Below are 22280 nucleotides of genomic sequence, written 5' to 3'. Positions count from 1 at the left end.
TTTCTTCTCCAATATTTCTACCTTAGCTGAACCGTATTTTGTCACCTTTCAAACGGAGCATGAAAAAAAGAAAAAGAACAGGGAGAGGGCAGGGAGAGCAACCAGCCGAGGAAGCAAAGGGCGAGGGACTGGCCGCCGGAGGCCCACAGCAGCCCCGGGCCAGGAGGACGCACGGCCCCGCACCCCACCCCGGGGAGCCCGTGAGACCCACCGCGCCGGCCGGGCTGGGCGCGCTCCTGCGGGTGGTCCCCGTGGAGCAGTGGGCAGTAGGCGGGGTCTCGATGAACCCTCAGGGTCCCTCCCCCACTTCCAGCGGCCGGAGCGGGAGCAGCTCTCTGCACTGGGGGAGCAGAAGGCCCCAGACCAGCGACTCCTGCCGCCTCTTCGCTGGCCCTGGAAGCGAAGGAAGGAGTTCGTCCAAGACCGAAGGAGGAACTGAGGAGGAAGACAGGGTCGGCGACCACGGATCCGTCCAGTCTGGGACGATCCAAAAGGCAGGAAGCCCTGCTCTACAGCATTTATGGAAAGTGGTTTATGGACATCCAAGGAAGGGACCCTCCTCACCCGGGGGAATCACCCAGAGAAGGTGCCAGAAGGCCGTGGCTCTGGGGCACGGCCAGAACGCACACAACTCAAGGCCACGGAGCCTCAGATGAAACATGGAAGACTTTGAGGACAAAGGCCTACCTATGGTCATTTTTGCAGCTGTCGGACAAGATGCTGAAGAGGGGCTCTGAGTCCCATGACGCTGCGTCCCAGCAGAGCACCTCCAGAAGGGAGCGGGAGGACCCACTGCCTGCGGCCCAGGACCACAAGGGGACCCACGCCCTGGCTGGCCGAGTCAGAGCCCAACTGGCCAAGGCTTCTGAGCCGGTGTCGGGGCAAGTGGGTGTCTGCGGAACACGGCCTCCCCTTCCCAGTGAGTCTGGGGACCTGCAATCCTGTCTTCCACGAGAAGCATAGTACCTGGCCTTCTGTGCCCCGCCTCACCCAGCCACAGCTGCCTGAGCGGGGGCAGGGACGCAGGTTCCGGGACCCCAGCCCCACCCAGCTGTGGCCGCCAGCCTGTCCTGGCTTCTCCCCAGAGACGGGCGTGTGTCCGGGAGCCATCAGCGGTGAGGTTGTCCTGCATCGAGAAGGTCCTCGGGGGGACACAGAGCCCGCAGACAGCGGCCAGCTGGCCCGTGGGGGAAGGGCTGCCGCACGACAGACCAGGGTGGGAGCCCAGAGAGGCCGAGGCCGGGAGCGGCTCCGGAGACGGCGGTCCCGTAACCCCGCAGGGAATTCGCACACCGCCGTCGCACGCTAGCAAGGTCACCAACAGGAGCTATTAGTCTTCCAACAATTTCCCAAAGGATATCTCCAGTAGAAGTCATGTCGCAAGATAAAACGGACACCGGCTGAAAGGCCGCAGGCAGAGGCCCATCGGGAACTGGAAATCGGTGGCCGAGTCTCTAGACGAGAACGGGCGCTCCAGTCGGGCGACCCGACCCAGCACAAGTGGACACAGGAGAAAGCTCACAGGCAGGAGCGATAATCAGTAAAATGTGAGACATTTGAACAATAATAAATTCTACGGGCGCCTGGGTGGCTCAGTCGGCTGCGCATCCGCCGCCGGCTCAGGTCATGACCCTGGGGTCCTGGGATCGAGCCCCGCATGGAGCTCCCTGCTCTCCCTCTGCCTGCTGCTCCCCCTGCTTGTGCTCTCTCTCTCTCAAATAAATAAATAAGATCTTCTTTTTAAAGGTCTAAAAAATAAATAAATAAAATTCTAAAAACCTCCCAAGGAGCCCAGTAATATTTACACGGAAAAAATGATTCCAGGGAAAATAATTTCTGAAAAATGAAAAAGTCAACAGTCCATTTGCCCACACCCTGAAACCAGGCAAGTTGCTGCCCCTCACACCCGCCTCTGGTTTCTGCAACTCTCACTCCCCTGTAGCGAAGAGCCTTCCGGAAGCTATAGAAGTCAGAGACTGGACATCAGGAGCAGCGTACCTGAACAGTGGCTTTGCTCGGCTAAACCGGGCTGAGCTGGGAAGCCTCCAGGGCTGGAGGAAAGCAGGGGAGCGGGGGAGAGAGGGCAGGAGGACCCCGAGACCCAGCACAGTTCCCGCCCCACGCCCCTGCCATACAGAGGCCACGGCAGCTGAGGTCACCCCTCCTGGGAGCTTCCCTGCAGGGGGCCGGGAGCGCCTTCTGAGGTCGCCCACGGCCCTCCACGGCCGGCTGGACCCGGAGCACCGCGTCAGCATGTCTGCGAGGGGCCACCAGAGGCTACACACCTGTGCCTCTGGTTACAAAAATGCGCTGACATCGAAAATCAGGCCACGGTCTTTGCTGGGAGTACTAAAAACACAGAAAGGAGTAAAGAGAACATTTAAATGCCTGTAATCCTACAACCCAGAAATCACTACTGACATTTTGGGTTATTTCTTTCCTGTCCTTTCTCTGTCTTCGTGTAAATATTTTAATCAGTCATGTCTGTTCTTGTATCTGATTCTTGTGTCTGATTCTCTCCCATGTGTCACGTCAGGGCCGATCCTGTTCTTAAAGATCGCCCCAAAAGATACTTCCGACATTTCCGCATAACTGCTTCCACTTCTCAGGGATCCAAGTACATGAACTTGGGTTCACGTGTTCTCTGTATTCTGCACTCAGCCAAGACCCCAAACTAGAGCTGCTCATTCCGTCAGTGGCGGTGCCAGACCCCGATGAGCCCAACCCTCGAGACTCGGGGACTGGCGTGCTCAGAGGAAGTGGTGCTGGTGAACCCGGCCGCTGCCGCACGGGGCTGTGAAGGGCCGGTCCAGGCTCCTCTCTCCGCCCTAACCCCACAGAGAACTCCACACTCGAGCACTCCGCGCAGGGTGGGATTTTTAAGTCACCCGTGGACACTGGGCATCCATTAACGTCACTTCACAGCATGAAAAATGGTCCCATTCAATTTAAGAACTAGAACGCAAATTGAGGGTTTCGGGGGGGGGAGGGAGGAGATGGGGCAGCCCGGTGGTGGGTATTAAGGAGGGCACGGACTGCACGGAGCACTGGGTGTCGTACACGGACAATGAACCATGGAACACTACATCAAAAAAATTGTTTTACTTAAAAAAAATTTTTTTAATTAAAAAAAGAAGTAAGATGCAAATTTATGTGGACACTACAATTATAGGGAAGCAAAAAAAGGCACAAAAAAAGAAATACACTAAAGTAAGTGCCAATCTCTCCGTGGTTTTATTATGGTGATTTTCTCACCTCATCAGGTGTATATAAACTTTCTACCGTAGCATATGTTGGAAAAATTGGAAACAAGGCAGTTACTTAATGAAGGTAGGACTCAACTGCCACTTGCATGCTGAGCTCAAACATCGTTACTTTGAAAAAAAAATCGATGAAATAGGATCGTGAAATGACTTTGAGACTGTCTAGAGTAGGGGAGCTATCTACTTCCTGACTGTGAAACATAAAATCGCCCACACAAAGAAGTAGAGGAAATCCCTTTTATCGCTCTGTAAACTTCATAATATGTTCAGTAATAAAATAAGACAATCTGTCTACTCTCCTTCCCACTTCCATAAAACGTATAACAATAAAAACTACAAGCACTTTAGTTCTGCGATACTGTTAACTTATCACAACCCAAGAACTCTGAGAAGAGTTCCGCCCCGCCGGCCCCCTGGTCAGCTCTCCACTTGGTCAGCTGGGCTGGCCTCTGCGGGGATGGCCACTACCTTGTTTCTTGCAGGGGCCCCAGGAGAGGTGCTCCTGCTTCACTCACTCCTGCATTTGCAGGGGAGAAGTGCTCCCCAAACCTCGGGAAGATTGCTCGTTTCAGGGGTGACATGCATGGACCGGCATGAGAATGTATGCCCAGATGGCCTCTTTAAAGTTCCAAATTCCACTTAAGGCAACTTATTCGAAGGAAATACTCAGAGATATGCACAGAAAACACAAGTACAAAAGTATCTTAGATATCAAGAATAAGAACCTAAAACTTTTTTTAAAGATAGAAGAAGACAACCAAAGAAGAAGTAAGAGAAGACCCAAAAGACAGAAAAGAAATACGAATGACTTTTAAATGCCCAGATGATGACTCTACTTCATTCATGATACGAGAAGCGAAGTCATCCTCACTAAGGTGGCATTTTATGACTGTCAGACGGGCGGCTTCCCTCAGTCAGGGAGGGCAGCAAGAGACGCATTCCTTGTGTTGCCTGTGACACTGTCTCAATCTCCCTGAGGGCACCTCTACCCAGATTTCGAATGCACCTCACTCTGATCCAGCAATTACACGGTTTATCTTCAGACTCTGATCCAGCAATTACACGGTTTATCTTCAGGCTGTACTCGCAGACATTTACAAATGACACATCCGAGATCATTCTCTACAGCAGACCCCTCCAGGAATGGGAGACCAGTTAAAGTGTGGCAAGTTCACACACGGGAGAGCAGGTCATCGCACGAGAGGGTGAGGGGGCATGCCTGTGCTCTGTGGAACGATCCGGGCGCTTTGTTAAGTCAAAGAGGGAAATTCAGGACCATATGCATATGGTGCGACTGTTCGTACAAGAGGAGAGAAGAATCGGGTGTATGTTTGCCTGTGTGCTTGCTGATTCATAAAATACGTCTGTAAAGAGAAGTCAACCACCAGTGCTGTTGCTGGGGAAGGTGCTGGGGGCCTGGGACGTAGGAGAGCGTTCACTGTGAGTCATTTTATATGCTTCGAACTTTGAACTAGGACAGTAGTTCATTTATATTTTTTAACTGGTTTTTTGTTGTTGTTTTTTTTTTTTAATGAGTAAAGGAGAAAACATGAAATAAAAATCAGGGGCACCTGGAGGGGCTCAGTGGGTTAAGCCTCTGCCTTCAGCTCAGGTCATGATCCCAGGGTCCTGGGATCGAGCCCCGCATCGGGCTCTCTGCTCAGCGGGGAGCCTGCTTCCTCCTCTCTCTCTGCCTGCCTCTCTGCCTACTTGTGATCTCTGTCTGTATCAAATAAATAAGTAAAATCTTTTTTAAAATTTTTTAAAAAGGAATCAGAAATCCTGAAGGCTAATGGAAGGATCGTGACAGAGATGTTGGGTCTCGAATGTGACGAAGGTTCCCGGGTGGACGCAGCTATCAAAGTCATCACTTGTACATCAAAAGGAGAATGTCCATAAATTGTACCTCAAAAAAGTGAAAAAACAGTGCATGGGCTTGAATATATATATACTCAGTGGCCTTTATCTGCATCGTCATAATAACTTTCCAGAAACTGGAAACCGCCTCGCTCTCCAGTGTTGCAGGACTGGCTGGGGGACCAGCGGGACGGGCCGCAGTTTGAGTCCCAGAGCACAGAGCGCGAACGCTGACGAAGCACTTCTACCCCTTTACTGCACGGCTACTTTGCACGGACAACTGCTCCCTGTAAGACTCAGCACAACCCCAGGGGAAATGGAGAATTACACGATTGTACTTAGAAGGAAACAGATTCAGCAATTAGAATCGGCTGGCCACAGGAGCCTTCCCCTGTAGAACCCCCCACGCCCCACCCAAGTCTGTCCCTCGGTCCTTTGCACACCTGCACCACTGCTTGCACACCTCCTCATCTGCTCACATACCTCCTCTCTTTACCCACCTCCATCATGGCTTGCACACCTCTTCATCTGCTCACACACCTCCTCACTGCTTGCACACCTCCTCATCCATTCGCGCACCTCCTCACTGCTCGCACACCTCCTCATCCGTTCGCACACCTCCTCACTGCTTGCACACCTCCTCATCTGTTCATGCACCTCCTCACTGCTTGCACATCTCCTCATCTGTCTGCGCCTCTTGATCTGCTCACGCTCCTCTAGCACTGATCACACGCCTCCTGATCTGCTCACGTGCCTCCGTAACGTTTGGCACACCTTCAGAGTTTCTCGCACACCCTCCCAATTGCACGTGTGCATGTAACACTCCCGAATGACCCCATGTTGCAGAGGACGCTGATGAGGAGCCGCACGAGATGGCCGGTGCTGTGCGCCGCTCCCAGGACGTGCTGTCTCTGGGCGTGCGGAGCACTCTGCACCCTGGCTCGCTACGCCGGCACCAAACCCCCCTCGCATCCGCACGCCCTCCTCTCCCTGTGGCTGCAGCAGCAGCACCGGCTGCACCCTCTTGGGCAGACCCCACGGGGGCTGGGAAGGGCCAGACTGGCGGGGCCGAGGGGCAGCAGGTACCTTTCTCTCCTGTGGGGCCGACTCTGCCAGGCCGTCCGGGTGCACCTTTGTCTCCCTTCTCTCCAGCATCCCCTGTGGAAGAAGTCACGGCGTTTAGGACCTCCTTCTGAGCACAGATCCCAGCCTCGGCTTCTCACCCTGTGGCGGCCAGCCACGCCCCTTGGCCTTCCTGTCCCCTGCCCCAGCGGCAGACATTTCCTCTCTTACCCTGACCATCCCCCACCCCCGTGGGCTTTCCCCCTCTTCCCACCCTCCATCACTGAGGCTCTCAGGGTCCCTGCCCCGGATCCGTGTGGGGACTCTGCTTCTGGGCCCTCCTTTCCCCGTCCAGGGATGTTGCGTCCCCTTCTCCAAGTATCCCTCTGGGCTAGCTTGCCCTCTGGTGCACAGCGCTCCCTGAGAACCCCCGTGCCTGCCCCTCTGCCCTCAGGGCAGCGTGAGGAGAGCGGAGGCTCTCCCGTGCCAGCTGTCCCTCTGTATCGCGCTGTCTCTGTATCCGGCAGGTGCACCCGGGAAGAATAAACAGGCGCTCACGTCCACATCCCTGCGTCCTTTCAGCATGAGGGGAAGCCACACACACTCGGGGGTGGGGAGCCTGAGACCCGGTGGGCATAGCCAGCTGTCGGGTTCCCTGGCCGGGTGTGTCCTGCTCTCAGCCCAGGCCGCAGGCCGCCGGCCCTCGTCACGGGTCCTGGCGTGTCTGGGCGGTCACTTGCTCATCTTTGATCTGCCGCTGGTCTCACTCAGAACTGAAGCGGGGAGCTGGGCTATTCGTCTCCTGATGCCCCACGCTTCGCACACCGCACGTCGACCCGACGGCGTCTCCCAGAGGTGAGTCCCTCCGTGATGCTCCTGGTTCTCACGGACACACAGATTCTCCCGCCGGCAAGCCCCAGGCCAGGGGTCGTCTCTGCTTTCCGTCTCCCTCATCAGCGGAGCGCAGCCTCTGCCAAGCTCTGTGGGGTCGGACCGGCCCACTCCCTGCCCTGGCCCAGCTGGGCCGGCCCAGGGCTCCCGGCGGCTCTGGGGACCGTGCTCCCGCGGCCCACGCAGGACAGACACGCATGCATGTGGGGACGCCCACGAGCAGCGGAGGCGGCGGCAGGAGCAGAGGCTGGAGTTGGACGGAGACGTCAGGGTCCCTCCCCAGGCCTCCTCCCCACCCCACTCTAATCCACACCCAAACCTTCTTCCTAAAACACAGACCCCATTATGTTATGTCCCTTCTTTTTTCTTTTTTTTTTTTAAGATTTTATTTATTTGTCAGTAAGAGAGAGAGAACGAGCCCACAAGCAGGCAGAGAGGCAGGCAGATGCAGAGAGAGAACCAGGCTTCCTGCAGAGCAAGAAGCCCAATGCGGGACTCGATCCCTGGACCCTGGGATCATGACCTGAGCCGAAGGCAAAGGCTTTAACCCACTGGGCCACCCAGGTGTCCCTATTATGTCCCTTCTTAAAACCACCAAAAGGCTGAATGTGGAGACAAATAATGCCTCACTTCTAAAACCGTCCTCGGGAGCCCAGGTCGTGACGGCCACTGTCCCACCATCCCATCGGACCCTCCAGGTTGCGCTTCTGATCCGCTCACCGGCTGCTTCTTCTCCCCAGTGACCAGACCCTTGACCATATCACGCGGCTCGTCTGCCCGACGGCTGTACCGCTCCCCCATGAGGCTGCGTGTGCCAGCAGGGGTCTGCGTAACCCCCCAGTGCACCCAACGCCGGCCACCGTCCAGGCTACTTCAGCTCTGTGACCCTCCTTGGGCCTGCGAGCCTGGTGAGGAGCTTAACTGAGCTTACAGATGCCCCAACGAGATGCCCCAAACTGACTGTCTGGCCTGAAGGAGGGGGCATCCCAGTTAAACTTCCCCAAACACAGAGAAAAGCAGAGTGCCAGCAACAGCCTGTGGTCACCTGCGTGCCCCTAGGGGGAAGGCTCCACGCAGCCCCCGGCTGAAGGGTGGGATCACACACGCCCAGCACACACGTGGCCCTTAAGTCTCTGCGTACTTTACGGTTCTTAAGAAAGGAAACTATCACAGTAGAAATACTTGGGGACACATTGATAGAACTGCAAGAAATACCGACTAACAGACTGAGCCCACCACCCAGAGCCTGCACACACCCAAGCGACACCAACACCTGGAAGATAACTACCAGAGGAACGTGACCCTTGGGGCCATCAGCGTCTGACCCTGAAATAAGACGCTGAATATTTTCATAAAGGCAAGAGAGGATAAACACCTACGATCAAAAGTAAAAAGCACTGATGGGGCGCCTGGGTGGCTCAGTGGGTTAAGCTGCTGCCTTCGGCTCAGGTCCTGATCTCCGGGTCCTGGGATCGAGCCCCGCATCGGGCTCTCTGCTCAGCAGGGAGCCTGCTTCCTCCTCTCTCTCTGCCTGCCTCTCTGCCTGCTTGTCATCTCTCTCTGTCAAATAAATAAATAAAATCTTTAAAAAAAAAAAAAAGTAAAAAGCACTGAAAAGAACCAACTAGAGCATCCATCTTTTTTGTCTTCTTCAATTTCTTTCATGAGTGTTCTGTAGTTCCTCGAGTACAGATCCTTTACCTCTTTGGTTAGGTTTATTCCCAGGCATCTTATGGTTCTTGGTGCTATAGTAAATGGAATCGATTCTCTAATTTCCCTTTCTGTACTTTCATTGTTAGTGTATAAGAAAGCCACTGATTTCTGCACATTGACTTTGTATCCTGCCACGTTGCTGAATTGCTGTATGAGTTCTAGTAGTTTGGGGGTGGAGTCTTTTGGGTTTTCCATATAAAGAATCATGTCATCTGCTAAGAGAGAGAGTATGACTTCTTCATTGCCAATTTGGATACCTTTTATTTCTCTTTGTTGTCTGATTGCTGTTGCTGGGACTTCTAACACTATGTTGAACAAGAGTGGTGAGAGTGGGCATCCTTGTCGTGTTCCTGATCTCAACGGGAAGGCTGCAAGCTTTTTCCCATTGAGGATGATATTTGCTGTGGGTCTTTCATAGATAGATTTGATGAAGTTCAGGAATGTTCCCTCTAACCCTATACTTTGAAGAATTTTAATCAGGAACGGATGCTGGATTTTGTCAATGCTTTTTCCTGCATCAATTGAGAGGACCATGTGGTTCTTCTCTCTTCTCTTATTACTTTGTTCTATCACATTGATTGATTTGCAAATGTTGAACCATCCTTGTAGCCCAGGGATGAATCCCACCTGGTCATGGTGGATAATCTTTTTAATGTACTGTTGGATCCTGTTTGCTAGGATCTTGCTCTTGGATTAGAAGAATAAACATTGTTAAAATGTCTATATTGCCTAGAGCAATCTATACTTTTAACGCCATTCCGATCAAAATTCCACTGGTATTTTTCAGAGCTGGAGCAAATAATCCAAAAATTTGTATGGAATCAGAAGAGACCCTAAATCACTAAGGAAATGTTGAAAAACAAAAATAAAACGGGGGGCCTCACATTACCTGATTTCAAGCTTTACTACAAAGCTGTGAACACCAAGACACATAGACCAGTGGAACAGAGTAGAGAGCCCAGATATGGACCCTCAACTCTATGGGCAAATAATCTGCGACAAAACAGGAAAAAATATACAGTGGAAAAAAGACAGTCTCTTCAATAAATCGTGCTGGGAAAACTAGACAGCTATATGTATAAAAATGAAACTTGACCATTCTCTTACACCTTATACAAAGATAAACTCAAAATGGATAAAAGACCTCAACGTGAGACAGGAACCCATCAGAATCCTAGAGGAGAACATAGGCAGTAATCTCTTCGATATCAGCCACAGCAACTTCTTTCAAGATATGTCTCCAAAGGCAAAGGAAACAAAAGCGAAAATAAACTTTTGGGACTTCATCAAGATCTAAAGCTTCTGCACAGCAAAGGAAACAGTCAACAAAACAAAGAGGCAACCCACGGAATGGGAGAAGATATTTGCAAATGACAGTACAGACAAAAGGTTGATATCCAGGATCTATAAAGAACTCCTCAAACTCAACACACAAAAAACAGACAATCATATCAAAAAAAAGGGCAGAAGATATGAACAGACACTTCTCCAATGAAGACATACAAATGGCTATCAGACACATGAAAAAATGTTCATCATCACTAGCCCTCAGGGAGATTCAAATTAAAACCACATTGAGATATCACCTTACACCAGTTAGAATGGCCAAAATTAGCAAGACAGGAAACACCGTGTGTTGGAGAGGATGTGGAGAAAGGGGAACCCTCTTCCACTGTTGGTGGGAATGCAAGTTGGGGCAGCCATTTTGGAGAACAGTGTGGAGATTCCTCAAGAAATTAAAAATAGAGCTTCCCTATGACCCTGCAACTGCACTACTGGGTATTTATCCCAAAGATACAGACGTAGTGAAAAGAAGGGCCATCTGTACCCCTTATAACAGCAATGGCCACGGTCACCGAACTGTGGAAAGAACCAAGATGCCCTTCAACGGACGAATGGATAAGGAAGATGTGGCCCATATACACTATGGAGTATGATGCCTCCATCAGAAAGGATGAATACCCAACTTTTGTAGCAACATGGACGGGACTGGAAGAGATTATGTTGAGTGAAATAAGTCAAGCAGAGAGAGTCAGTTATCATATGGTTTCACTTATTTGTGGAGCATAACAAATAGCATGGAGGACAAGGGGAGATGGAGAGGAGAAGGGAGTTGGGGGAAATTGGAAGGGGAGGTGAACCATGAGAGACTATGGACTCTGAAAAACAATCTGAGGGTTTTGAAGAGGCGGGGGTGGGAGGTTGGGGGAACCAGGTGGTGGGTATTAGGGAGGGCACGGATTGCATAGAGCACTGGGTGTGGTGAAAAAATAATAAATGCTGTTACGCTGAAATTAAAAAAAAAAAAAGAACCAACTAGAAATCTTGCACGTGAAAACGTGAAATTAATTTTTTATTTATTTATTTATTTATTTGAGAGAGAGAGAGAAAGAGCGCATAAGTAGGGGGAGCATCAGGCAGAGGGAGAGGGAGAAGCAGGCTCCCCACTGAGTAGGGAGCCCGACATGGGGCTCGATCCCAGCGCCCTGAGATCATGACCTGAGCCGAAGGCAGAGGTTTCACCGACTGAGCCCCCCAGGCGCCTATGAAATATATATTTTTTTTAATAATCTTATTTTATTTAAATTCAATACATCAACATCTAGTGTATTGTTAGTTTCAGGGGTGGATTTCAGTGACGCGTCAGTCGCTTGTAACACCCGGTGCTCACGACAGCACGTGCCGTCCCTAACGGCCGTGACCCAGTTAGCCCGCGCCTCCTGCGTCCCTCCTCCATCGGCCCGCAGGTTGTTTCCCATAGTTAAGGGTCTCTTATGGCTTGTCTCCCTCCCTGATTTTGTCTTATATTGCAACCTTATTCTTAACAGTTAAAAACTGGAAATGGACCAAATATTTATTTAACACGGGAATGGCTCATCAAGCTGCAGTGTACATGAAAGTAATTTTGAAATGAATCTCTGTACAGAAAGGCCGAGTAGCCGGGTGGCCGAGGACGCGAGCCACGCGGCGCAACGCGTCAGGACGGAGAATGTTTTCACGGAGCAACGGGAAGAGGTCGAGGACTGGAGAGTTGTGTTTGGATTCCAAGTTATCAAGGCGAGAGTGAAGAAGAGCCCCACAGACGCCCATGTGCGCCGCAGAGGAATTCCAGAAAAGGGAGAACAGACAGTTGAAGCCGTGAGGGTTTGGCCAGGTTAAGAGCTGTGGCCTCCCAGCGCCAGGGGAAGGCACGGAAGGCCACAGCGCAAGCGCCACAGGGAACCACACGTGACAGACGAGGGAAAGCAACGTAGACACGACGCGGTGACGCTGCAGAACTCGGGAGTGAGGAGAAGCCCCGTAGGTCACCCGGGGCCGGGGTTGTGAAGACGCCGGCTCCGGCTGAGTCAGGCTGACTGGGAATTCTCCTTAGCTGCCCAGGACATAAGGTAAAGGAAGATAAAATACGACAATAATTTCAACCCAAAAAAGCCATAATCGAGACTGAGAGGTAGAAAAGGGCTCGATGAAGTGACTTGTGGGGACCCGCCATAGCCAGGCGCCCAACGGGCAAACACTCTGACAGGGGCCCTACCCGCACAGGTGAGGGGCCAGGATGGAAGTGACAGGTGCGCAGGTGCCAGCGAGGGCTGGGCGACGGGGCGGTGCCCAGAGAAAGAGCGGGGCCCTCCCCGTGTGTCAGGGAGAGCGGGAAGTGTACCCCTGAGGGGGTCCGGGCTGAGGCGAGCCTGTGTCACCGCCTGCGGGACAGCACCGGCCCCCGCGTGCCAGCTCCCCCACTGAGCAGGAACCCCTGGAAGCCCGAGAGCACACCCCGCCAGCTCGGGGTCTCCCAGCGCACCCCGGAGCGGCCCTGACCACAAAGGCGCTCTCTCTGCACTTGTAGGAAATGTACACCAAGCACGCCGCCAGCTTTTCTTTTGTGGAGGAAGAGGAGCCCCAGAGGCTGCCTGCTGTGTTCCCCGACGTGTGCATGCAGCGAGCTCGCCCCACCACGGGAGGCGGGACCGCGTGCACCCCACGGAGGAGGAGCCAGGCCCGGAGAAGGAGGCAGCAGGTCTCGACCACCCCTCCCTAGTGCATCCAAGCCTTCACGGGGAAGGACTGAGATCACCAGACCGCCAGTGAACCAACGCTGCGCACCCAGCTCCGCACTCCTCCCAGAGAGAAAGCAGTGAGGACACAGGCCTCAGGACGGTCGCGGGCCCCCGGCTGCCCCCGCCCCCCTGCTGCTGCAGGTCGCATGGAGTGTGGCACCTGCGTGTGTAGCAAGGCTCCGAGGACGGGAAGTCCCTGGGCAGCACCAAGTGCTACCTTGAGCCCACAAGTCCTCCTCCTAAGGCGGGAGAGAGGACTACTATATCATGAAAAACTTTCTAAGAGCGTGACCTCTCCTGGGTCTCGTCTCAGATCATCAGAAAGTCCCTCGAACACTGTTCTCCCCAAGATTCTGCATCACAGTCTCGCCCAGTGCTGGGGAGCAGGGGTGGTCCCTGGGAGGGGGGCGTCCAGAGCTCAGAGGCAGAGAGCCTCCCGAGCCCCTGGTTGGGTAAGCCCCCCAACCCCGAGGACGGGGTGCGCTGCACCCTAGAAGCCAGGGGCTGCGCCCTATCCGTGGTCTCAGGGACATTCAGAGCTGCGGCCCCGCTGATGAGAACCTCAGGACCGTATTGCTCTACGCCTCTTCCCGCAGACTCGCACGCACGCCATACTGTGTGCCCGGGGAGCCCAATGTCCTCCCCTTTAGCAGGCAGTGATCTGGCACCAATGACCGTGTGACATTCTATGTGACAAGTTATGTCTCTACCCGGAGAGGCTAACATTTGAAGTGTCCAGCTCATTCTTCATCATTGGCAACCTGTTCCCTCCTCCCTCCCACGTGCAAAGCACACGTGGCTAGTACTCACTTCGAGCTCGTCTCCCTGCCAGTCTCAAGAAGGTCTAAGCACAAAGCTGTTGCCTCGATGGCATTTGGGTCATTCTTGACCCAACAAGGAAGACATCAGGTACTTGGTGTAGGCACTTGGCCATCTTTGCGGCCGGTTGAGGGAGGGCCGTGGGTGCTCCTGGCTCCCCAGCACCTGCCCCTACAGTGGACGTCCCCCCACAGTGGGAGAGGAAGCGGGCCCCAGCCGCTGGCCTGTCTCAGAGGAGCAAAGTCCCCAAAGGTGTGCGGTCCCCTTGTTCCTGGGCCAGAACAAGAAACCCCCAGTCCTGGCCTCCACCCCCACCCCCAGAACGGGGACAACGGGAGGTGACGTCACTTCACAAGGCTGCTGTGAATTCACCCGTCATCTGGCACGTACGCAGCTTCCACCTGTCAGTTACAGCTCAGTGAAGCTGGAGACAAGCCAGGACACCCGACTGCGCGGACTTCGGGAAGTCTGCTAAGAAGCTTCTTGGGGCGCCTGGGCGGCTCAGTGGGTTAAGCCTCTGCCTTCAGCTCAGGTCGTGATTTCAGGGTCCTGGGATCGAGCCCCGCATCGGGCTCTCTGCTCAGCATTGAGCCTGCTTCCCCCTCTCTCTGCCTGTCTCTCTGCCTGCTTGTGATCTATGTCAAATAAATAAATACAATCTTTAAAAAAAAAAAAAAAAGCGTCCGACTCTCGATTCTGTCTGGGGTCATGACCTCCGCGTCGGAGAGGGAGCTGGGCGCTCAGTGTGGAGTCTGCCTGCAATTCTCTCTCTCCCTCCCCCTCTGCCCCGACCCCCTCCTCGCACGCTGCCTCTCTCTCCAATAAACAAATTGTGGGGAAAAAGTTTCTCTACTGGAACTGTGGCTTTGGTGTGGACAGACTGTGGCCATCGAGACTATGGGGCAACGTTGCTGCTTCATCAGGGCGTCTGGAACGCAGGCTCCACAGCCCAAACCACCCTCCACGGCTTCCACACGACCTGGGGACCAGTCTGGTTCACCTGCTGGAGGACGAGCCACAGGGTCTGCCTCAGCGTCGTCCTCCAGGGCACCCACCCCCGTCCGGCTCACTGAGGCCATCTGCCCCGGCCGCCCTCAGCTGCAGCCTGCCCTCACAAGGCCCGTCTGCCCCCACAAGGGTCTGGTCTCCAGGGACTCCCGGCTCTGTCTTGGGGGGCGGTCATTCTCGTCACGGGTCCAAAGCCTCTAAGTGTGAGTCTGCTTCCTCTGTCTCTGCAAGGAGAGCTGACATTCCCGCGGAAGGCCCAGTGTCCTGGCCGGGTCTGTGTAGACGGAGCAGGAAGCAAAGGGCAGAAGGGAATTTGGGGAGGGAGTCCTGGGCCAGCCCCGCTGCACCCTGGTGGCTTGCTCCTAGAGCCAGAGGCCCAAGCCTGCCCACCTGATGTGTGTCACGAGCCCTGCGCCTGCTTCAAGGGTTTTTGTAGCGTTTGAGCTGGAGCCCACATGTCCACCCTGCAGTGGACCCTCCACCCTTCTTGGGAATTACAAGATCTGGGAATCTCTTGCCTGTGCTGTGGAGAAACCAGGGTCTTTTCTAAACAAAGATGCTCATTCCCGGGGCCGGTACCCCCAGCCGCCACATCTGCTCGGCAGAGCAGACTCCAACTGGAAGGAAATTACAAGCAAGCCGGCAAGCGAAGAGCTTTTGGGGTTTGTTTGTTTGTTTGTTTGTTAAAGAAGAAATTAGGAGCTCTCAGGAACCAGTGTCGGAGCACTGGCTTGGAAGCGGTGGGACCCGGTCCGGCAAACTGCCAAATGTCCCTGAGCCTCCAATGTCCTTATCTGCAAAATGGGCCAGACGAGACCATCTCATTCTGAAAGTCATTCGAGGTTATGTGTGTGGTACCTGGAACGAATGTTAGTGTCCTTTATGGGGTGCAGATAGGCGGCTAGCTTCAGGATTTCAGAATCCCTTGGCCAAAGGAAGAGTAGACTTTATGTAGTCGACCCGGAGTTTGGCAGATGGGGAAACTGAGGCGCATCTTGCTCAGACCCCGGGCGGCAGCAGCACCAGCGCTCCAGCCTCAGCCACACTCGGGAGGCCGCGGTCAAGGTTACCTTTGAGGCCTGGGACGAGAATATGCAGGGAGCAGGCATCCTCCGCTGTCTGCTGAGGGTGCCCCCCCGGAAGCAGCCACAGGAAGGCCAGGCCGATCAGAGCCAGACGCTGCTTCATCACGAGCGCTCGGGGGACACAGGCTCCTGCACCAAGGAAGGGGACACAGCAGTGAGCGTTCAGACACCGGGGCGTGACCGCATGCAGGCTGGGGCCGGGGTGCTGGTAGATGTCGGGGCCCCTCCCAGCCCTCAGGTCTCTCCCTCGCGGCCCACCTTCGCCTCCCTGTCCCGACCACGCTGGGACCCCCAACCTGAGCGCAGCTGCCAGATTCTCGCCTCTGCGTCTCTGTGGCTGAGACGTCACGCACACAAAGGCACACGTGTGGTCCTAGGACAACTCTGACATGCCGCCCAGAATAGAGGGTAGAGCCCAGCCAGCTCCCCAGGGCAGGCTGGCCCCCCATGGTCCCTGGGCCCAGGACCCCTCCAAACCCCTTGGAGCTGCGCTCTTGGGCTGTGAGTGCGCGTCTCGTGTGGCCTCCTAGCACCACCGCGCGCCAGTGCGCTCCTAACTGACCAGTGTCCCGATGGCCCAGCATGGAGCTTTCCGTTGCGGGCTGGGCGCAGAGTCTGAGCAACCCTATTCCGCTCAGCACTGCTGCGGGGCTCACGGCAGCCCTAGCTCGTCAGTCGTCTGTCCCTGTGACAGCACCCGTCACCAGCGGGTGTGGGAGGGGGACGGAGGCCGGGACACACAGGAGGACACAGCTGGCCCTGCGCCCCATGGGGATCAGGTACGCTGACTCTTCCCCAGAGGGCCAGTGAGGAAGTCTTGGGGGCAGCACCCAGAGAGCCACCCCTGAGACTCTGAAGTCCACACAGCGCAGGATCTGGGGATGGCCGTGCACCCGGAAGCCCCTGGACCAGGACTCTGGGCTCATCATGTCTCCGTCACTGGCCGGTGCCCTCCGCGTGGAGGGGAGGGAGGAGTCCGTGCAAGGAGCAACTACGTGAAACACGGAGAAGTGTGCCGGGGCAAGTGCTCGCCGAGACGGCCGCAGCACTACTGTTTGCACACGGGGAGGGCCCCACAGCCTGCAGGCCCTCCGGGCCCAGGAAGCCAGAGCCTCTGAGCCGAGAGGTCCTGTGCCCCAGCCACTGCTCCAGCCAGGTTCTCCGTGCGACAGATGCAGGCAGAAGCCGTGTGTGCTCTGTGACACCCTGCAGCGAGGGCCCTGCTCCCCTCGGTGGGGGCACAGGACGCACGGTGTCCCCGACAGGGGACCATAGAAGGCCGGCCGCCCCCAGCACGTCGCTCCCGTTTCACAGGCCGGGGAACCAGGGATGAGGGTAGGGAAGTCGGCTGCCCAGAGCACCCCTCTAGTAGGTGGGGAGGTGGGGTCGGACTGGGGCCTCCTGGCGCACCTGACCTCTCCCTTCTGCTCCTGTCGGCCGTCCGAGCGCCAAGCCCGGGAGCGGGGGCCGCTCACCTCCTTACGCTACGGTGGCAGCTCTCACTGTGTTGTTTCAAGCTTGCGAGAGATAAGGAGCCACTATTTACTACCACACGTGGGCACACAAACCTCATTTAGTTCCCAAAACCACCTTGGACCTGGTTCCTCAACGCGATGGTGCCAAGGAGGCTGGAGGCTGGACAGTCAGCCCCCCTCCCAGCCCCCCCACCCAGACCCCCTCCCAGACCCCCACCCAGGCCCCTCCCAGCCCCCCCCAACCACCCCCCAGCCGGCGCTGGGCCTGCCGCCTTCACTTGCGTGAGGGAGCAACTCTGAGGAGAAGGGAAAGGGGTGAAGGTTTGCCCACGGCCCGCAGGGATGAGCTTTGCCCCTTTCGCTTCCCCCTGCCGCTGGGCCTTGGGCCCCGGGCCGGCGACTTGCCCTGGAAGTGGACCACGAGTGAGCAGCTCCTGCAGCCGGGAAAGGCTCGGACCGCGGGCAGGAGCTTAGCGGGCACTGAGCTGAGGACCGAAAGGCTGCGTGAAGCAGCGAATGAGGGATGGACAGAAGCTCACCACAGCAGCACCGAGAATTTAAGGTCTCCCCTCCCTGCGACTGCTTTTCCTCGCTGCCTGAGGGCTCCTCATGCCTCAGGTCCACGCGGGACCGGGGTCAGCGCCTCGGACATGCCGGAGCGGGACAGGCTCGTGGTGGCTCCGGCCCTGCATTAATGGACCTGGAATTCCTAAGAGCCTGTTTGCGACGCTGTGTCCTTCTCCATGTCGAGCTGAGCTGCTGCTCTAGACGCAAATGTGGGTTCTTTCCAGAATGTAGCTCTTAACAGTGATGATAATGTTAAAAAAAAGTCATGATAAACTTACATTTGGGCTCAAGTCTACAATACTTGCTTCTCGGTGTTTGCGGGGGCAGAGGGGGTTAGATATTTCTTAACATCTCAGGGTCCGAAGCTGACGTGGGAGTTTCGTGTCCGGCTGAGAACAGCTGCGTCCGGGGACAGCCACGCTGCTCAGCACGACCCCCGGCTACCACACACAGTTTCCAGCCACAGCGGTCGCCACCTGGGCCGTGCAGAGCCTGCACAAGGCCCCCGGGGCCACAGCCAGAACCTTCCCCGCAGCCCTACCCGCCCCCCACCCGCACCCCACCACTGGCTCCTGCATCTGCGTCTCCTCAAGGCAGCCCTGGCGGGGGGAGGGGGGGGCTCCAACTCTTCCTACTTCCAGCTCTGCCCTGGGAGTCAGGAGAGGAATCCGGTCTGTAAACAGAGAAGCCGCGGCCCGCTGGGCCCTAAGAACCACATCCTGATCCAGCCAGAGCCGGGAGGTTTCCACCCTCCCTTGGGTGCAGGAAGCCAGGGTTTCCGAGGGGAAATTCAATTTGGAATTCTTAGTAGAATTTCATTGTGAGAATGAAATTCTCTCTCTCTCTCTCAAATAAGTAAAATCTTTTTTGAAAAAAATAAAGAAACGGACAATGAAAAAAAATGTAGTATAATTTACCAAACTCACAATCCTACCTTTTCACTAAGCTCTAAGCTCTGCAGCATGTACAGCCTGAGAACCATCTGGAAGCACCAGGGGCTCCGAGAACAGACACCCCCCACCCTCACCCAGCTGCTTGCTCCCCACGGTGACACGGGGTCTCCCCAGGCCCAACCAGAGGGCACACACTGAGGAGGAAGAGGCCGCTCCCCCAGCTTTCTGCAAACCATCTGTCCTCTCACGGCCCCCAGATTTCTCGCGGTGGACGCCCGGGCTCACTCTGCCGGGCAAGGCGAGTGCTTCCCACCAGATCAGAAGTCTGGCTATGCACGTGCCGCGGCTTTCCCACTTTGTCTATTGAGTTCCTAAGCACGACCTAACTTCAGCTGGAAGCCAGCTGGCCAGGGAGGAGGGACCCCGTCACACCACGTCCCACCTGGTTTGGGAGACCAGAAGTCCCTGCTCCGGTCCTGCCTTTGCCCCACTGCTGAGCCCAGAACAGAGCCACGGGCCATGAACACAGATGACCACTGCGGCCCACGTGGCCCCAGCCACAGGCGGTGACCGCCCCCCGGGAGCACACTCCGGCCACCTTCACACGCTGCCGCAGCCACCTCTCACACAGGGATGGGGATTCGAGAACACACAGCCCCACCTCTTGGAACGAGTGCAGAGAGGAAAAGCCTCCTCCTGTGAGTGCCCTCGTGAGCTGGCCCCATGGAGTCTCCAGCACGAGCTCCTGAATTACTCAGACTTAGGAATTCTAGAGTCGGATCCATCGGACAGACCCCATCCATCGCGGGGACCAAAGAACAGAGCCCATGCCCCCCCCCACCAGAGTCCTCCCTCTGGCCTCTTCGGGAACCTTGCCTTCCTCGTTCAGCGTGTCCCCGTGGACTGGCAGACACCCCCCCCCCCCGCTCCCCAGGGCTGCCAGGTCCCCCCGCAGAGCGCCCCTACCTGCAGCGCACGCCAAGCGAAGGGGACGTCCTGACCGTCAGGGACCCGCGAGGACACTGCGCCCAGGAGCCTCATAGCTGCTATTTACAGAGGCCGCTGAGCCCCACAGGCCAGGCGAGCGTGGCCCGGGCCGCCAGGCTTCCCAGCAAATCAGGCTGGGTCTCAGCCTTATCTGCAAAGAGCTTCCTGTTTGCAATACATCCGCGGTCCTGCGGGAGGGCGGTGGAGGGTGTGGGAACGCGGGAAGCCACTGCGGGGTCGCGGACCCGCCGGAGATGCCCTTCGGGCTCTTCACCCCGAGCCCCCCAGCCTGACTCTGGCGTCCGCTCTGTTCTCTTTCTCTTCTCCTTTTGAAGAAGGAAGCGTGAGTACTGAGCACGCTGGGCGTCAAGGGAAGCAGCGAGGGCGGTCACCCTCAGGTGCCACATCAGACAGATAAATGTGGCCGACCCGCTTCCTTCCACTCTCCCTGTAGGGTTTCACTTCAAGGCACTCCCTGCTTGTCTACTGCCTGTCCAGACCTACCCCACGCAAAACCCAAACTCACGGCACTCCCTGATGCTTCACGAAGGCAGAGCAGGGGTCTATGGTGGGCGGTCCGGCTCCTGCCTCTTACGGAGGAAGGCAGGGGACTTCTTAGAGAAAAAGATACACACATACAATTACGACCACAAAAGGCTACATTCAAAGATGCATTTTTATTTAGACTGAAAGACGTCACAACAGATTACAAATTTTGTAAAGATTTTTAAATTCAGGGGCTCCTGGGTGACTCAGTCAGTGAATTGGCTGCCTTTTGCTCACGTCACGATCCCGGCGTCCTGGAATCGAGTCCCGCATCAGGCTACCTACCCGGGGGTGGGCAGGGTGTCTGTTTCTCCCAGTCACTCCCCCACTGCTTGTGCTCTCCTGATGTCTCTCTCTCTGACAAATAAATAAATAAAATCTTAAAAAAAAAAAAACAAAAGATTTTATTTATTTATTTGACAGAGATCACAAGTAGGCAGAGAGGCAGGCAGAGAGAGAGGGCCCCCTGCTGACCAGAGAGCCTGATGCGGGGATGCGGGGCTCGATCCCAGGACCCTGAGATCATGATCTGAGCCGACGGCAGAGGCTTTAACCCACTGAGCCACCCAGGCGCCCTGGATTCTTTATTAAAACTGCCAAATAGGAGTGCTTGGGTGGCTCAGTGGGTTAAAGCCTCTGCCTTTGGCTCAGATCATGATCCCAGGGTCCTGGGATCGAGCCCCACATCAGGCTCTCTGCTCCTCGGGGAACCTGCTTCTCCCTCTCTCTCTGCCTCTCTGCCTACTTGTGATCTCTGTCTGTGTCAAGTAAATAAATAAAATCTTTAAATAAATAAATAAATGAATAAATAAAACCACCAAATAGCGTAAATAAATCTGAAAGCTTAGATCCAATGGGCGACTTCCTGGGAAACACACGAGCTTCCACAATGGACCCAACATGAAATAGAGGCTTAGCAGCCCCTAACAACTAAGGCGGTTGACTTTGTAACAAAAACTCCCAAGAAAGAAGCTCCAGGCCAGATGACTTCACGGGAGAATTCTACCGAAGTTTTACAGAAAAATTAACACCAACTTTTCACACCTCTTCCAGGAAAAAGAAGCGGGAGGAGCATTTTACAATTCATTTTATGAAGTCGGTGTGACCCGGAGACCAAAACCAGAAACAGTACAAACACACAAAAAAGTCCACACAAACTCCTAGAATCCAGAAGGGGCTCTGCGGGGCTCAGAGCTCAACATGAACGTTTGGAAACCAGGCATACCTCTACGAGCTGGCAACGGGCACATACACTCCAAAACTTAAAATCACTTATAATCAGTCAAAGAAATGCAGTGCCTCGGGGTAAATCTAACAAAACACGTCTGGACCTAAGTGCCAACCAGGAAAATCACAGCAGCCCTAAGACACCGAGTCGCGCTCCCGGACTGGGAGGCTCAGCGCTGGGGGGAGACGCTGATTGTCCCTCGAGTGACCTACAAGCTTAACACAATTCCTGTTCAAATCCCAGAGAGACATTCTGTAGACAGAGACAGGATTATTCTCCAATTTATAGGAAAAGACAAAGGGAGCAGGAGCTAAAACAATTCTGAGATGAAGGATGTAGCAGGAGGAATCGGTCTGCCCAGTGGGACAAACCAGACAACTGTCTGAAGGTTTTTATTATTGAACAGACAATTCCCCACTGTAATCACCCTCTAGTGTAGAGCCCAGTGTATTAACTACGTTCGCGATGCCGTGTGGCCCTACCGTCCGTCTCCATGATGGTCGCACCGTGTGAAACTGAACCTCTGTCCCCATACCGCTGTGTCCCCATGTCCCAATGCATTACAGCCCACCTCAGCCTCCTGGCCGCCTGGCCACGTCTGCTGGACGTCCTATGATCCCGACCATTCTAAGTATCTCGTGTGATCGGAGTCCAACGTGATGGGCTTCTTTCCTGGAGCGTCATGTCCTCAAGGTTCATTCTTGTCACAGCCGGTGTCAGAGCAACTCAACCCACCTCAGTGCAGAGGAACACAGCCCCAGCTCAGCCTCACCCTGGTCCCACTCCCTCCCCAGGACGTGTGACCGGAGATACTGTCACACTGTGGGG

General features: G+C 55.2%; 1 protein-coding gene across 5 annotated transcripts in view; it reads right to left on the bottom strand.

Annotated features, from left to right (window-relative positions):
• The window catches only part of COLEC11 (collectin subfamily member 11), a 34899-nt gene extending 14895 nt beyond the window's left edge, over window positions 1-20004 (bottom strand). The window contains exons 1-3 of one of the 5 annotated variants that reach the window (XM_082746356.1): window positions 19658-20002; window positions 15742-15885; window positions 6207-6278 (exon numbers count right to left, since the gene is read on the bottom strand). In XM_082746356.1, the coding sequence (XP_082602482.1) occupies window positions 6207-6278; window positions 15742-15859 (190 nt within the window). In that variant the 5' untranslated portion in view covers window positions 15860-15885; window positions 19658-20002. Of the gene's footprint in view, window positions 1-6206; window positions 6279-15741; window positions 15886-18076; window positions 18322-19657 lie in introns of those variants that run through there. The other 4 variants (XM_082746358.1, XM_082746357.1, XM_082746359.1 and 1 more) reach the window with 4 other exon arrangements.
• Window positions 20005-22280: the final 2276 nt, after the last annotated feature.

This window comes from Mustela nivalis (genome assembly GCF_964662115.1).
Source record: "Mustela nivalis genome assembly, chromosome: 8".
NCBI classification, from domain to species: Eukaryota; Metazoa; Chordata; class Mammalia; order Carnivora; family Mustelidae; genus Mustela; species Mustela nivalis.
Note: the sequence above shows the minus strand (reverse complement) of the source record. Positions and strands in the feature narration are given on the sequence as shown.